Here is a 17,663-nt window from a genome sequence, read left to right as displayed (position 1 = left end):
GCCAAGCGATCCTTGGTATTAGACCAACTTAGGCCAAAAGCCTAAGCTTGGGGGAGTACGTATTTCTCACCGACTTTACATTCATGTTCACACACTAGACGTCGGTGCTCATACTCTTTCATTGTATTATCCATGCTAGTTTAAATTCCTTTTTCTAGTTTTCTTCTTGTGTGTTTGATAAACCTTGAGAAAAACCAAAAAAAATAGTTAGTTTAATTTCCATGATTTCTAGTTCTTCTTCTTACTTGTTGGGAGCTTTCCCGTGTAAATAGTTTTATTTTCTTTTCTTTCCTTTGGGGGGTCGAGAAGACCATATTGAAAATGTTTAGTGGCTCTCATATGCATGATTGTTTATTTAACTTAGAGCCCATATTACTTGTCTTCTCTTTTGAGTTGAATGCTTGCAGATTCCAGCTTAGTCCAATGCATGTGCACTCTTATTATTTTACACATCATTCGGTCGTGCAAGTGAAAGGCAATAATGACGATATATGATGGACTGATTGAGATGAGAAAAGCTGGTATAAACTCGACCTCTCTTGTTTTTGTAAATATGATAAGTTCATCGTTTCTGAGTCAGCTTATTATGAAGTAAACATATTTGCAATAACATTTAGAGATTATAGTTGCTTGTGCCATGCTTGATTAGCTTTGAGTTATAATGGTTTACCTTGCGTGCCAACATGCTATTAGGATGATTATGATGTGGTATGATGGGATGGTATCCTCCTTTGAATAAATTGAGTGACTCGACTTGGCACATGTTCACGCATGTAGTTGAAACAAAATCAACATAGCCTTCACGATATTTATGTTCATGGTGGATTATATCCTACTCATGTTTGTACTCGGTGTGAATCAGTTTTAATGCATGTTTATGACTATTGTCGCTCTCTCAGTTGGTCGCTTTCCAGTCTTTTGCTAGCCTTCATCTGTACTAAGCGCGAATACTGCTTGTGCATCCAAACTCCTTAAACCCCAAAGTTGTTCCATATGAGTCCACTATATCTTCCTATATGTGGTATTTACCTGCCATTCCAAGTAAATTAGTATGTGCCAAACTCTAAACCTTCAAATGAAATTCTGTTTTGTATGCTCGAGCAGCTCATGTTACGACTAGGGCTGCCTATATCTTTCATGCTAGGTGGGTTATTTTCAGAGGAGTGGACTCCGCTCCTCATTCACGAGAAAGGGTCGGTAACCAGGATGCCCAGTCCCATGATCCAAAAAAGATCAAAGCAAATCAAAATAATTAAACAAAACTCCCCCAGGGCTGTTGTTTGTTGGAGGCACTCGTTGTTTCGAGCAAGCCATGGATTGATGCTTGTTGGTGGTTGGGGGAGTATAAACTTTTACCATTCTGCGTGGTAACTACCTATAATGCATTTAGTATGGAAGATACAGTCATCTCATAGTTGTTGCGTTGACAGCGAAAGTATGCCGCTCAAAATGTTATTCAATCTCTATTTTAAAATCGAGCTCTGGCACCTCTACAAATCCCTGCTTCCCTCTGTGAAGGGCCAATCTATTTATTTTTATGTTGAGTCATCACCTTCTTATTAAAAAGCACCCGCTGGAGAGCACACTGTTATTTGCGTTATTATTATTGGTTTATATTGGGTATGATTTGACTGGATCTCTTTTACCATGAATTACAATGTTTAGTCAGTCCTTGATCTTTAAAGGTGCTCTGCATTTATGTTTTGCGGTCTCAGAAAGGGCTAGCGAGATACCATTTTGTTATATCATGTTATGATTGTTTTGAGAAAGTGTTGTCATCCGAGTTTTATTATTATGGCTTGCTAGCTGATTATGTTATTGATATGAGTGATTGTGAGACCTAAGTGTTATTGTGAGTATGGTTAGTTCATAATACTGTTGAAACCTGAATGATGGCTTTGCATGTTTACAACAACAAGAGCAAACAGAGTTTGTAAAAGTTTTTCTTTATCACTTTCAGTTTATCAACTGAATTGCTTGAGGACAAGCAAATGTTTAAGCTTGGGGAAGTTGATACGTATCCAACATATCTACTTTTCCAAACACTTTTGCCCTTGTTTTGGACTCTAACTTGCATGATTTGAATGAAACTAACACAGACTGACGCTGTTTTCAGCAGAACTGCCATGATGTTGTTTTATGTGTAGAAAAGAAAAGTTCTCGGAATGTCTTGAAAATTCACGGAGACACTTTTTGGAATTAATAAGAATTTCTGGGCGAAAGAAATACATCAGGGGCCCCAGGGCCTGTCCACGAGACAGGGGGCGCCCCCCTGTAGGGCGCGCCCCCCTATCTCGTGGGCCCCCTGGATCTCCACCGACCTCAACTCCAACTTTATATCTTCCGTCTCGCGGAGAAAAAAATCAGAGAGAAAGTTTCATCGCGTTTTACGGCACGAAGCCGCCGCCAAGCCCTAATCTCTCTCGGGAGGGCTGCTCTGGAGTCCGTTCGGGGCTCTGGAGAGGGGGATTCATCGATGTCGTCATCATCAACCATCCTCCATCACCAACTTCATGATGCTCACCGCCGTGCATGAGTAATTCCATCGTAGGCTTGCTGGACGGTGATGGGTTGGATGAGATTTACCATGTAATCAAGTTAGCTTTATTAGGGTTTGATCCCTAGTATCCACTATGTTCTGAGATTGATGTTGCTATGACTTTGCTATGCTTAATGCTTGTCACTAAGGCCCGGGTGCCATGATTTCAGATCTGAACCTATTATGTTTTCATGAATATATGTGTGTTCTTGATCCTATCTTGCAAGTCTATAGTCACCTATTATGTGTTATGATCCGACAACCCCGAAGTGACAATAATCGGGATACTTCTCGGTGATGACCGTAGTTTGAGGAGTTCATGTATTCACCATGTGTTAATGCTTTGGTCCGGTTCTCTATTAAAAGGAGGCCTTAATATCCCTTAGTTTCCACTAGGACCCCGCTGCCACGGGAGGGTAGGACAAAAGATGTCATGCAAGTTCTTTGCCATAAGCACGCATGACTATTTACGGAATACATGCCTACATTACATTGAGGAACTGGAGCTAGTTCTGTGTCACCATATGTTATAGCTATTACATGAGGAATCGCATCCGGCATAATTATCCATCACTGATCCATTGCCTACGAGTTCTTCACATCTTGTGCTTCGCTTATTTACTTTTCCGTTGCTACTGTTACAACTGCTACAAAAACCCAAAAACATTTATCTTTACTTTTGCTACTGTTACCATTACTATCATACTACTTTGCTACTAAATACCTTGCTGCAGATACTAAGTTATCCAGGTGTGGTTGAATTGACAACTCAACTGCTAATACTCAAGAATATTCTTTGGCTCCCCTTGTGTCGAATCAATAAATTTGGGTTGAATACTTTACCCTCGAAAGCTGTTGCGATCCCCTACACTTGTGGGTTATCAGACACGGTGCCGCCATCGCTCACGAAGGATGTCGCAGCCGGCGCAGTAGGACAGGAGCAGCGCCTCTTGCTCGTCCACATCCACGTCCTCCACAATGCCCGTGCCGGCGAGTTGCTCCTCCGCACGCCGGTGCTTGTCGAGGAGGCGGAGGTTTAACCTCTGGCCCGCCTGCGTCTGCCGGAACGTGGCTTCCACTCTTCCAACACCATGTCTGCAGTGTGCATGCGCCTCGCCCACACTGGCACCGACATCGGTCTGCGAGGACGTGGCACCGGCTTGTCGCTGCCGCCTTGCCACCTCTTTCATTGGCAGGTCTACTGCGCTGGCATCCGGAGAGCTCGTCCATCTTCTAGCTTGCCAGCCGGCCGTAATGCCGGCAATCTTCTTCTTCTGTTTGTCCAAGAGGCTCGCCCACAGGGCTCTGGAGCTCGAGGCCATGACGGGTGTGGCGTCGAGAGGAGATAGGGAGCAGAGGAGGTTGGAATGCGCGGCTACTGATGGGCCTGGCGTTTAATAGCGCGGATGCCAGGCCAAGCGGCAAGGTGGTTAATGGTGGCCGGTAGGCCTGCTCTACTCTCTAACTCACTCTTAGCGAGGCGCGATGGGGAATGGGGGGGGAGGAGGTATCGAGAGGAGTCACAACTGTGTAGGGATTTAACGCGGAAGTTTGGTTTGCGATGGCGAACGGGTTTGTTTCTCTAACATGGCCACTCAAGTTGCTTTAAGATTCGTGTTTCCAATCCAACGGCCAAAAGGTACTCACTCCGTCTCATAATATAAGAGCCTTTTTTACACTAGTTTATGGGACGGAGTGAGTAGTTTGCTAAGGAAAAAGGTCCCATGAAACGTCAGCTGATATTATTTCGGTAAATAAAAGCGGCAAGTTATCCAAAAAAGGGAACCCCGAGAAAATATGCATTCGGTAAGGCCATCAGATCAATCTGACATGTCTATCTATATATCTGGATCATACGAATGAAAAAAACGCACACCATTACACAAGAAATATTGTTCTGAGACAGTACTCAACACATGTACCACGTTACGAGAAAGAAGCAAAATATGACGATACTCTATAATCTATATGCCGCGCCTGATAGTGTGGGTCCAACAACATGGGATGAAGTCGATCAGAAGCAGGCGTCGAGGAGGCAGCAGCAGCAGAGCGCCGCGCAGCTGCAACAACACAAGAAGCAGACCATCATTATCAGTTTGTTACAAATGTGGCTACGAGACAGACGAGTGAGAATTCAGAACAAGGGGGGGAAATTACCATCCTTTCAAGAAGCCATCGCCGCCGTGGCCGTGCCCGCCGCGGCTGGTGGTGTCGGCGCCGGCAGGAGGGTACTGTTGGCCCTGCTGGTACGCAGCCGGCGGCGGCGCGACGTAGGCCTGCTGCTGGCCGGGCGGAGGGTAGGCCGTGGCGCCCTGCTGTGGGTAGCCCTGCTGGTAGCTCATGATCGAATTACTTGATGTGTCTTTCTGAAGCGATCAAGAACAGTAGAGGAGGATGAGGAAAAGAGGTTCTGCTGCTATGAAGATGAAGGGAATGGATAGAACGGGGCGGGATGGAGTGGAAACCGCATCATTCGATTTGTCTACTTATACAGAGAAGAGATGCATGCACGTACGCGGCATCCGGTCGGTTTGCTTACACGCGTCGTCTTGCCTGCTTGAGGCAGTCAGACAGAGACTGGTTGACGCATCCCCTTAAACTAAATGAAGAAATCCACGCGGCAATGGCGCGGCGTCTTTCTCGTGGGCCGGTGGCTGCAGCCTGCTGCTGATGGTTCCGTCCTTCCTTCCTTCCTTCCTCGCTGTGCTTATCTGCGGCGAATCTTCGTGGTCGACGAGGGCCGCCGTGCTAGGCCCGCATTGGTCAAATCAAATCGAGGAATCGCAGCTGGTCAGCTGCATCCAAGAGCAGAGCAGAGGATATGGACGAATCGGTGCATGCCACGACGGAGGAGTACGTATAGTCCAACACGGTTGAGCCGCCGGCATAATTACACGCGTTGATTAGTGATTAACAGAGACGACGTCGTGGCGTCTTGGATTTCTGCTCTGGGCTCCTCTGCTTGGTGTGGTGCTGGTGCACCAGCCGGGACCTCCCAGTTGGACCAATGGCGGTCAACCACGCACGAGACCCACCGCCAATAGAACCATGACCACGCCCGAGGTGGCATGCAAGCGCAACACCTGAAAGCGCGTCGTCCGTGGCACGGTGGCATGGCAGGCAGGGCAGTTCAGCTGTTCCCTTCGCTTTCTCTTCTCCCCCGAGGTCGACCGACGCGGCTAAGCAACCGAGTTCATGGCAGCTATAAAGGCAGACGCTCGGCAAAGCACTCTTCCTAAAACTACCCACTCCCTTCATCTCCTTTGCAGCAAAGCCTCTTTAACTCGTCCTCCTCTACTGTTCTCGATCGCTTCAGGAAGACACACCAGTAATCCCATCATGAGCTACCAGCAGGGCTACCCGCAGCAGGGCGCCAGCGCCACGGCCTACCCTCAGCAGCAGCAGGCCTACGTAGCGCCGCCGCCGGCCGGCTACCCGCAGCGGGACCAGCAGTATCCTGACGCCGGCGCCGCCGACACCACCACGAGCCGCGGCGGACACGGACACCACCACGGCGGCGGCTTCTGGAGAGGCTGGTAAGTCTTGTTCGTCCCTTCTGGCTTTCTGAGTTCTGTCTTCGCATCCGTCCCATCCATGGCCTCGTTCATCAAGATGCTTAATCATGTTTGTCTGCTTCTTCTGTTGTTGCAGCTGCGCCGCGCTGTGCTGCTGCTGCCTCCTCGACGCCTGCTTCTGATCAAGTCGATTTTATCCGCCGTGCTCAGTTACGACACGTGGTCTGACGAGTGCTGCTGCTGTTCATCACGGTTGATGTGGAGTCCGGACGTCATGTACAGTAGTTGTTTGTTTTCCTTTTTCGCTTGGTTGGTTACACGTTTGTGAGTAGTACTATTTGTTGGTTGCGCAGCACCATTTCTGTGTAGTACTCCATATCATGGTGATGTTGCTCGATCTCTTGTACATTGATTATGTCTATATATAAACATGGTTCGTAGTATCACTGTGGCACTGTGCAACAATCGCTTCACCTCTCCAATTTATATATGATTGCTGATGGAGCCATAACCCAGCCCCCTTCGGAGGACGACGGAGTGTGGACATAGGGCCTGTTTGGATCGTTTCCTGGGGATGATTTGCCTGGCCTGAAGCACGCCTGGAACCTGCCTGGATGTTGTTTGGATGGTGACCTGAACAATCACAGTGTGCCTGGCCTGGTTGTGTCGGGAGATTGATTAGCCTGGTCTGGTTTAAAAAAATAAAAAAGTACTAGGTCGACAATTTAACTATCTAAATATGTATTATATGTGACAAAAAATATATATTTAGAAACTACATCTGTGTAGAAATCTAGTGATATACTTTTCATGACATATAACACATATTTAATTCTTCAAATCGATGACCTAAAACTACGCGAATGACTTATACACCGAGACGGAGGTAGTAAAGAAGATGTTTAGCCCAGGCAGGATCATTAGCCTGTGCCAGGCGTCCCAGTTCTCACGCCTGGCCGGCAGCCTTGATCTTTAATACCAAGTTACAGAAATCGAGGTGGGACCAGAGCTGAACAATACTTTTTATTAGTGCTACCAGGCCAGGTCACAATCCAAACACGTACACCAAAAACTAGCCTGGCCAGGCAAGAAAAAACCAACAACTCAGGCCCAAGCCAGGCACTTGTTTTTCTCAGGCATGATGTTGAGGATACGAACCAAACTAGCCCATAATTATTGCGTAACTAATATTTACACTCAGAGATATAAGTCACTGTGTAACCGTTTGATTCACCCTTTTAGAAGGGTTTGATGAAAATTAATATTGCATTGATTTAATAAGAAAAGGTTTCATATTAGTGACGGCGGAATAATTAGGTTCTGGGAGGATACTTGACTTGAGACATGCCCATGGCTTTACAGTATCTTTCTTTGTACAATATTGTTCAGCTCTAGAAAGACTATGTGAGCACTATATTACGGTGAAGTCCATTGAATATCGAGTTGTTCAGGAGTGCTCTGAGCACAGATAAGTGGATTGTGTGGGTACACATTTAGTTCGATGGTTGATACATTTAAACCTCACTAATGTATTAGACACATTATGTTAAAAGTTGATCTGGTGTTTTCAGGATCAAATCTGTGTACATGATTTAGTCAACTTTGAACCAGTCTTCCATTCACAGCACATTTAGAAAATAAGTACCACTCAAAATTAATTTTTTCGCGTGGTTTGCTCATCGGGGAGTTATTCTTACTAAAGATAATATAACGAAACGTAAATGGCAAGCAATAAACAATGATGCTTATGTGATCACATGGAAACACCACACCATTTGCTTATTGCATGTCCATTTGTCACTATATTATAGGGCACGATTCATGTGATGTCCAAATTACCTCCACCCACCAGTATTACTAATATATTTGGTAACTGGTTGAGGGAGGTTGAAGCCAAAACTAAAGCAGAGACCGTATTACAAACAACAATACTAGTGTCAGTATTATGAGGTCGCCGCAAACAGTTGTTCTGAAAAAAAATGTTCGTGGTTGCCCTGCTAATCGAAGATGATTCCCGCATAGCTACACATGTGGGATGGTACAGTCATTCCAACCGTTTTAAGTTTGGTCAGTGTTGTAACCCCCTCCCCCCATTGCCAACCCACTTGACCACACGGTTCCGAAATTGTCTGCAATTGGGCGTAAAAACCGTGTGAATAGCGGTCGAGTGTACTAGTGCCCACACTGCCGCCCAATCGCACAAAGCCTTCACGAGCAAGCCCCACCACACCATTTCCTTTACCATGCCATCGTCGCCATGTCGGTGGCCACTAGCACATATCGTCACTAATCCGCAACCCACGCCCCCCTACCGCCGCCTCCAGCTACCTGATCTGCCACCAAAGCTGCCACAGGCATGCCCATTCCCTACCGCCGTGTTGTCAAACACCAGTAACCGCTGCATGGCCACCACGACCGGGTCAACTCACCGAGCAGCAGCCATGAACTCCATGGCGCTGAAGGTCCGGATTTGGGCAGAGCCCAATTGACCGCCTCCACCACAGGTGGAATCCGTGATGTGTCCTGCCCAAGCCTACCCAAGCATCACTGCGCCCCGGACCAATGCCGAGCCACCACACGGGATCATCGGCCCGCACCGAGCGCCACCCATGCAGGGAAGATAGAGGGGCCCGCCATCGCCAGCACCGACTGAGCTTTGTGTGACGGCAATGAGGGGAGGGGGAGAAGGAACATGGTCTCTGCGGCTATGGTTTGGTCCTTCGTTCTCTCACGAAAGCGATGCGAGGGGATGGTCTTCCAATTTTGTGCTCCCCTTTTTACCTTTATTCATGCATTTGCTATTTTTCTAGTGTCGATAGGCGGCGGCATTTGCGCAAAACACGATAAGATAACTGCAAGGAAACATATGCGAATTGAGGGCATGTATAGTGATTGATAAGATAATTTTATCTTAATCATGCCACACATTCTAGAGATGATAAAAATGAGACATACAATGAGTTGTCTCTTAATCTGATGTCTAGTAACTAGATTTCCTATAATTATGGTGAGAGATTTATTGCTAAGATGTCATCTCTTAATTAAGAAGAGTCAAAAAAAATCTCTTAATTAAGGGAAGGCAAAGCCTTTTTCTGGTTTTAGTTTTCCCCGCCTCATCGTTTATCCTATATGGTATTGTTAAGGTATCCCATTGTACATGCCCTAAGGGGGTCTTTACCTATTCATGGCGAGGGGAATGACGAATCTACTTTCCTACATATTCATTTTTTTACAGTTCATGTATTTTCCTCCGTTTTTTCTTTGTTCCACCTTGTCCTTTTTAATTGTGATTTTTTTTCTAGTTTCACTTTCTCCATCCCTATTTTAGAGGTTTTCACCGGGTTTTAGTTTCGCATGCTTCCTTTTCTTCATTGTCTTTTTTGTTTTACAATTCATGAATATTGTTTAAAATCATTGATTTTTTTATAATTCTAAAACTATTTAATAGTTCATGTTTTTTAATCCATGAACATTTTTAAAATCCTTGATTTTTTATAAAAGTTTCCAAATGTTTTTATAATTCACACAGTTTTAAAAATTCTTATATTTTCAAAATTCATGAATATAATATATTCATGATTTTCCTATGGAAAATTAACATTATTTAAAATTCACTAATACAGTAGTTTTAAAAGTTCATGAACAATTTTGATATTCAGAAACATTCTTGTAAATTAATGAAGATATTTTAAATGCATGAAGTTTTTCAAAAACGCATAAATAAATAAATATGTGGGCATTTCATAAATTTGGGGAACCTAATTTTAATTCGTCAACACTTACAAAACTATACATTTAGTATCGTCCGAGGAAAAGAAGCCCCAGATTTGCAGATGGGCCGCCAGCCGAGGGCGTGTTTTAGGGAGAATTCGAAGAATATAGGAGGACACGGGCCTGCCTGCCTGCCTGTTTATCGCGAGGGAGAGAGAGAGAGGCGGAGAGTCTAGAAACCCCCGGCGGATTTCTGTGTGGAACCAGCCGGATCTGAATCGAAATCCCCATCAATCCGATTCGTTCTGTGTTTTTCCCTTCTTCGCTACACAAAATCAGACTCCGGCCCCCAAATCCACACCATAAATTAAATCAAGGGGCCTCCTATCGACAGTCGATTGATTTGGTGGTCGATGGTGATTAGTCGGCCGCTGCGTATCGCTTGCTGCGTCACGCTGGCGTTCGCGACGTACAAGCTCAACAAGGCGCACGAGGAGAGGCTGATGAGGGAGGCCGAGGAGCGGGAGGAGCGCTGGCTGATAAGGGATGCCAAGGAGCGGGCGGAGCGCTGGCGCCAGCTTCATCTTGCAGGCGGCCATCTTCCAGGCGGCGCCAAGGAAGAGAAGAAGATGGATCACGGTCCTCGGTAGGAGGCGTAAAGGACTGCCAACTCTCCTTTTTTTAACATGTTGTTCGCTGTCAACTCTCTGCTTGCACTGCAGTAATAATAGTACTGGCTTTTTTTTAGGCTAGCCATAGTGGTGGTAACATAAGTAGTATCATGCGTTTGAGACTCGTAAACATGTTTATGTGGTAAACAATTAAAGAAGAGAGAGATGGTTATAGTAACATAGATAGATACTGTAACATAATAAATGCGATGCTACTATGTGTCATGCATGGTAATAAATAAGACCACCTATGATACTAAGGCTGGTTGTAATGGGGAGTATCATGCATATGATACTACTGTATGATGCTACCTTCCTAATGCATAGTATCATATATTTGTATCATATAGTACTCTATTTATTGCCATGCATAACAGAAAGTAGCATATCATTTATTATGATACTGTATCATGACATGATACTCCATTCCCTCTTTCTTCATTTAATGCTATGACACATTAACAAAATTACCTAGTTGGCATGCATAATACTAGTTATGATACTACCATTATAACCAGCCTAATATATGATACAATGGACTATAGAGGTAGCAACATAGACTAGTAACATATGCATGTTACTAGTCTAAGTTACTCCCCACTATGAGCAGCCTTAGAATTTGTAATCCGTCGCTTGCGCCATGATCTATCTTGACCGAAGAATTCGGAAGAGATGATAGAGCATCTTTAACTGGATTGGGCTAATTTTGATTCTATTACGTCTGTGGACAAGTTTATGGAGAGGAGGACCTGCCTCCATTTGTCCGCGGGGTAACCTTGCCTCTTACTCTCTTCGTCTGAAAATACTTGTCCGAGGAGTGGATGTATCAAGATGTATTTTAGTTTTAGATACATCTATTTGTATCTACTTTTACGACAAGTATTTTCAGATGGAGGGAGTATTTTTAACAACGCATACACTCATACATACGTAGATGTGCTCATCCTTATGAACGTACACACTATTCGTATGAGCACCTTCACTACAGGAATCAGACACTTTGCCGTTCGCCATGGCTGACGGCAAAGGCATGTCTGGCGAACGACAAAGGCCTTTGTCGTCTGTCAGCATACGTCAACAGGTCCGGCTGAATAGGCTACGACAAAGGGCTCTTTGCCGTCTGCTGGCGGACGGCAAAGATGATATGGTCTTTGCCGTCCGCCAGCAGACGGCAAAGGACTTGGACTGCACACGTGCCAGCTTATGGCCGTTAGGGGGTTAACGATGCGCTTTGCCGTCAGCCAGCAGACGACAAAGTAACCAAATAGGCCAGCCCCCCAGGTTGCACAGGTAGCTGCCACGTGGCAGATTTGTCGTCTGCTGGCTGAAGACAAATCTCTTTGTCGTCTGCCAGCGGATGGCAAAGAGCCTGTATAGCCCCTGTTTTCTCTGTTTTTTCTTAGATTCATTCAATTTCAACAAACAAGTTTGAGCACACAAATTTCACAGCAGACATATCCAACACACAAGTTTCATCATATATACATACATAACCAACACATAGTTTCATCCATACATATTACAATAGGTTCACATTGTTCATCTAACACCTATCCATCCATATAACAAGTTCAACATTGTTCATCGATACAAAATAAAAGCAGAAAGGGAAAAAAGCACTTCATCCATGCAAGCTTCCGTGAAGTAAATGAAATCTGCAAAATGGAAAACAAGAAAGTTAGAAGAAGAATACTAGAAGAAGAAGAAGAAGAAGAAGAAGAAGAAGAAGAAGAAGAAGAAGAAGACTAGAAGAACAAGTAAGCATACTTAGGTAAAATGGAGCTAACCTAGCTAATTATGCCTTTTTTAGTGCACTAAGCATATTATGCCATTTTTTATATAAAGCACCCAAGTATAGGTCCTTATTGAGCTAACCTAGGTAACTAAGCATATTAGAGCTAACTTAGAGCTAACTTAGGTCATTTTGGAGAAGAAGAAGATGATGATGATGATGAAGAAGAAGAAGAAGAAGAAGAAGGTTTTTACCCTTTTCCTTTTCATTCTTCTTCTTTTATTCTTTCTTTTTCTTCTTTTTCTTCTTCTATTCTTTCTTTTTCTCCTCTTCCTTGTTTTTCTTCTTCTTATTCCTTATTTGTGTCATTTTAAAGCTTACATAGGTAATTATGCCATTTTTTAGCTAACTAAGCTTATTATGTCAATTTGGATGAAAATAAGGTAAGTATAGGTCATTTTTGTGCTAACATAAGTAATTATTCCATTTTTGAGCTAACATAGGTAAAATGGATCATTTTGGAGCTACACTAGCTAAAATGGATCATATTGGAGCTAACCTAGGTTAAATGTGTCATTTTGGAGCTAACTTAACTAATTATGCCATTTTTTAGTTAACTAAGCATAAATATGCCATTTTTTTACACAAGTAAGCCAAGTGTATGTTGTTATTGAGCAAACCTAGGTAACTAAGCATATTAGAGATAACTTAGCATATTAGAGCTAACTTAGGTCATTTCGGAGGAAACAAAGCTAAGTGTAGATCATTTTGGAGATCTGACATACCTGACATAGTTCACGCCTCCTTCTTCTCCCTCTCCTTCTTCATCCTAATGCGCCAAGAGCGGCGAGGTAGTGAAGAAAGTGGGATGTAGTCTTCTACCACAATTCTCATGGTCATGTCGCCCGGCTGTGGGATTGCCGGCGCCACCACCATCGCGAGGTCATTGTCAGGCAGCACCACCATCGTGAGGCCATCTTCGGGCAGCACCATCGCTAGGTCATCCTCAGCCACCACCATCTCTTGCCCATCATGAGCCACCACCATCTCTTGCCCATCGTTAGCCACCACTAGCGCTAGGTCATCTTGAGCCACCACCATGTCTTGCCCATCATCAGCCAGCACCTCCTCATCCCCACTCTGCTCCTCTTCTTTCCCACTCCATTCTAGATCATCCTCGTTGCTACTTTTGCTGTAGCCAGAGTCGGTGCTGCTTTGGTTGTAGCCAGAGTCGCTGATGCTGCTCCCATTGCCTGACCAAATGCAACAATGACCGTTAACAATCAATGTGAGACAAATCCAAATGTAGAGGAAGAAGAGGCAGAACATACTAGCATCGTCGTCGTCCTGGTAGCGCATGCGGCACATAGTCGTGTTGAACACCTTCACGGTGAGCATGGCGTCACCGTCGTACCTGAAGAGAAGGAAGTACCCGTGCCGCAGGTCGTAGGCACGGTAGAACTGCTCCCGTCCACAACACAGGTACATGTGGCCATACTTGATCACCAGCTGCACGTCCCAATGCCTGCGAAGCCCGCTGCCGGCCTGTTGCAGCTTCACATTCTTTGGCCGATGGCCGTCCTGAAGAAAATATGCCCTAGAGGCAATAATAAAGTTATTATTTATTTCCTTATTTCATGATAAATGTTTATTATTCATGCTAGAATTGTATTAACCGGAAACATAATACATGTGTGAATACATAGACAAACATAGTGTCACTAGTATGCCTCTACTTGACTAGCTCGTTACTCAAAGATGGTTAAGTTTCCTAACCATAGACATGAGTTGTCATTTGATTAACGGGATCACATAATTAGGAGAATGATGTGATTGACTTGACCCATTCCGTTAGCTTAGCACTTGGTCGTTTAGTATGTTGCTATTGCGTTCTTCATGACTTATACATGTTCCTATAACTATGAGATTATGCAACTCCCGTTTACCGGAGGAACACTTTGTGTGATACCAAACGTCACAACGTAACTAGGTGATTATAAAGGTGCTCTACAGGTGTCTCCGAAGGTACTTGTTGGGTTGGCGTATTTCGAGATTAGGATTTGTCACTTCGATTGTCCGAGAGGTATCTCTGGGCCCACTCGGTAATGCACATCACTATAAGCCTTGCAAGCATTGTAACTAATGAGTTAGTTACAGGATGATGTATTACGGAACGAGTAAAAAGACTTGCCGGTAACGAGATTGAACTAGGTATTGAGATACCGACGATCGAATCTCGGGCAAGTAACATACCGATGACAAAGGGAACAACGTATGTTGTTATGCGGTTTGACCGATAAAGATCTTCGTAGAATATGTAGGAGCCAATATGAGCATCCAGGTTCCGCTATTGGTTATTGACTGGAGACGTGTCTCGATCATGTCTACATAGTCCTCGAACCCGTAGGGTCCGCACGCTTAAAGTTAGATGACGGTTATATTACGAGTTTATATGTTTTGATGTACCGAAGGTAGTTCGGAGTCCCGGATATGATCACGGACATGACGAGGAGTCTTGAAATGGTCGAGACATAAAGATTGATATATTGGACAACTATATTCGGACACCAGAATGGTTTCGGGGGTTATCAGATATATACCGGAGTACCGGGGGGTTACTGGAACCCCCCGGAGGTTAATGGGCCTCATGGGCCCAAGTGGTGGAAGAGGAGAGGCGGCCAAGGGGCAGCCGCGCGCCCCTCCCTCCAAGTCCGAATTGGACAAGGAGGGGGCGGCGCCCCCCTTTCCTTTCCCACTCTCTCTCCTTCCCTCTCCTCTCCTACTCCAACAAGGAAGGGGGGAGTCCTACTCCCTGTGGGAGTAGGACTCTTCATGGGGCGCACCAAGGGTGGCCGGCCCCCTCCCCCTCCTCCACTACTTTATATACGGGGAGGGAGGCACCCACTAGAGACACAACAATTGATCCTTAAGACCTCTTAGCCGTGTGCGGTGCCCCCCCTCCACCATAGTCCACCTCGACAATATCATAGCGGTGCTTAGGTGAAGCCCTGCGTCGATAGAACATCATCATGGTCACCACGCCGTCGTGCTGACGGAGCTCTCCCTCAAAGCTCGGCTGGATCGGAGTTCAAGGGACGTCATCGAGCTGAACGTGTGCTGAACTCGGAGGTGCCGTGCGTTCGGTACTTGATCGATCGGATCGTGAAGACGTACGACTACATCAACCGCGTTGTGCTAACGCTTCCGCTTTCGGTCTACGAGGGCACGTGGACAACACTCTCCCCTCTCGTTGCTATGCATCACCATGATCTTGCGTGTGCGTAGGAAAATTTTGAAATTACTATGTTCCCCAACAGTGGCATCCGAGCCAGGTTTTATGCGTAGATGTTATATGCACGAGTAGAACCCAAGTGAGTTGTGGGCGATACAAGTCATACTGCTTACCAGCATGCCATACTTTGGTTTGGCGGTATTGTTGGATGAAGCGACCCGGACCGACATTACGCATACGCTTACGCGAGACTAGTTTTACCGCCGTGCTTTGCACACAGGTGACTAGCGGGTGTCAGTTTCTCCAACTTTAGTTGAACCGAGTGTGGCTACGCCCGGTCCTTGAGAAGGTTAAAACAACGGTAACTTGACGAACTATCGTTGTGGTTTCGATGCGTAGGTAAGAACGGTTCTTGCTCAGCCCGTAGCAGCCACGAAAAACTTGCAACAACAAAGTAGAAGACGTCTAACTTGTTTTTGCAGGGCATGTTGTGATGTGATATGGTCAAGGCATGATGCTATATTTTATTGTATGAGATGATCATGTTTTGTAACCGAGTTATCGGCAACTGGCAGGAGCCATATGGTTGTCGCTTTATTGTGTGCAATGCAATAGCCCTGTAATTGCTTTACTTTATCACTAAGCGGTAGCAATAGTCGTAGAAGAAATAGTTGGTGAGATGACAATGATGCTACGATGGAGATCCAGGTGTCGCGCCGGTGACGATGGTGATCATGACGGTGCTTCAGAGATGGAGATCACAAGCACAAGATGATGATGGCCATATCATATCACTTATATTGATTGCATGTGATGTTTATCTTTTATGCATCTTATCTTGCTTTGATTGACAGTAGAATTATAAGATGATCTCTCACTAAATTTCAAGATAAAAGTGTTCTCCTTGAGTATGAACCGTCGCCAAAGTTCGTCGTGCCCAGACACCACGTGATGACCGGGTGTGATAAGCTCTACGTCCATCTACAACGGGTGCAAGCCAGTTTTGCACACGCAGAATACTCAGGTTAAACTTGACGGGCCTAGCATATGCAGATATGGCCTCGGAACACTGTGACCGAAAGGTCGAACATGAATCATATATTAGTATTTGGATCATGTGATGATCGGTTATGGTTTAGTTGATTTGGATCACGTGATCACTTAGATGATTAGAGAGATGTCTATCTAAGTGGGAGTTCTTAAGTAATATGATTAATTGAACTTAAATTTATCATGAACTTAGTCCTGGTAGTATTTTGCAAATTATGTTGTAGATCAATAGCTCACGTTGTTGCTTTATATGTTTATTTTGATATGTTCCTAGAGAAAACTGTGTTGAAAGATGTTAGTAGCAATGATGCGGATTGGATACATGATCTGAGGATTGTCCTCATTGCGGCGCAGAAGAATTATGTCCTTGATGCACCGCTAGGTGACGGACCTATTGCAGGAGCAGATGCGGACGTTATGAAAGTTTAGCTAGCTCAATATGATGACTACTTGATAATTTAGTGCACCATGCTTAACGGCTTAGAATCGGGACTTCAAAGACGTTTCGAACGTCATGGGCCATATGAGATGTTCCAGGAGTTGAAGTTAATATTTCAAGCAAATACCCGAGTTGAGAGATATGAAGTCTCCAACAAGTTCTATAGCTAAAAGATGGAGGAGAATTGCTCAACTAGTGAGCATGTGCTCAGATTGTCGGGGTACTACAATAGCTTGAATCAAGTGGGAGTTAATATTCCAGATAAGATAGTGATTAACAGAGTTCTCTAGTCACCATCACCAAGTTAGTAGAACTTTGTGATGAACTATAGTATGCAAAGGATGACGAAAATGATTCCCGAGCTCTTCGCGATGTTGAAATCAACCAAGGTAGAAATCAAGAAAGAGCATCAAGTGTTGATGATTGACAAGACCACTAGTTTCAAGAAAAGGGCAAAGGGAAAGAAAGGGAACTTCAAGTAGAATGACAACCAAGTTGTCACTCCCGAGAAGAAGCTCAAAGCTAGACCAAAGCTTGAAACCGAGTGCTTACACTGCAAAGGAAATGGTCACTGGAAACGGACACGCCCTGAATATTTGGTGGATAAGAAGGATGGCAAAGTGAACAAGGGTATATTTAATACACATGTTATTGATGTGTGTCTTACTAGTGTTTATAGTAGCCCCTGAGTATTTGATACTTGTTCGGTTGCTAAGATTAGTAACTCGAAACAGGAGTTACATAATAAACAGAGACTAGTTGAGGGGAAGTGGC

At 44.7% G+C, this 17,663-nt stretch overlaps 2 protein-coding genes across 2 annotated transcripts; one reads left to right on the top strand and one right to left on the bottom strand.

Moving 5' to 3' along the window:
* Positions 1–4,307: 4,307 nt before the first annotated feature.
* LOC123162571 (cysteine-rich and transmembrane domain-containing protein WIH2) lies at positions 4,308–5,011 on the bottom strand. The gene is made up of 2 exons (XM_044580349.1): positions 4,697–5,011; positions 4,308–4,599 (listed from the first exon to the last, which is right to left on the bottom strand). Exons 1-2 carry the CDS (start codon positions 4,879–4,881, stop codon positions 4,554–4,556), a joined length of 231 nt encoding a protein of 76 aa, XP_044436284.1. The 5' UTR covers positions 4,882–5,011; the 3' UTR covers positions 4,308–4,553.
* Positions 5,012–5,586: 575 nt separating this feature from the next.
* Positions 5,587–6,497, top strand: LOC123162570 (cysteine-rich and transmembrane domain-containing protein WIH1). The gene is made up of 2 exons (XM_044580348.1): positions 5,587–6,075; positions 6,191–6,497. The coding sequence occupies exons 1-2, from the start codon at positions 5,735–5,737 to the stop codon at positions 6,234–6,236; spliced, it is 387 nt and encodes a 128-aa protein (XP_044436283.1). The 5' UTR covers positions 5,587–5,734; the 3' UTR covers positions 6,237–6,497.
* Positions 6,498–17,663: the final 11,166 nt, after the last annotated feature.

This window comes from Triticum aestivum, chromosome 7B (assembly GCF_018294505.1).
Source record: "Triticum aestivum cultivar Chinese Spring chromosome 7B, IWGSC CS RefSeq v2.1, whole genome shotgun sequence".
NCBI lineage: Eukaryota > Viridiplantae > Streptophyta > Magnoliopsida > Poales > Poaceae > Triticum > Triticum aestivum.
This window is presented reverse-complemented; position numbering and strand designations above follow the sequence as displayed.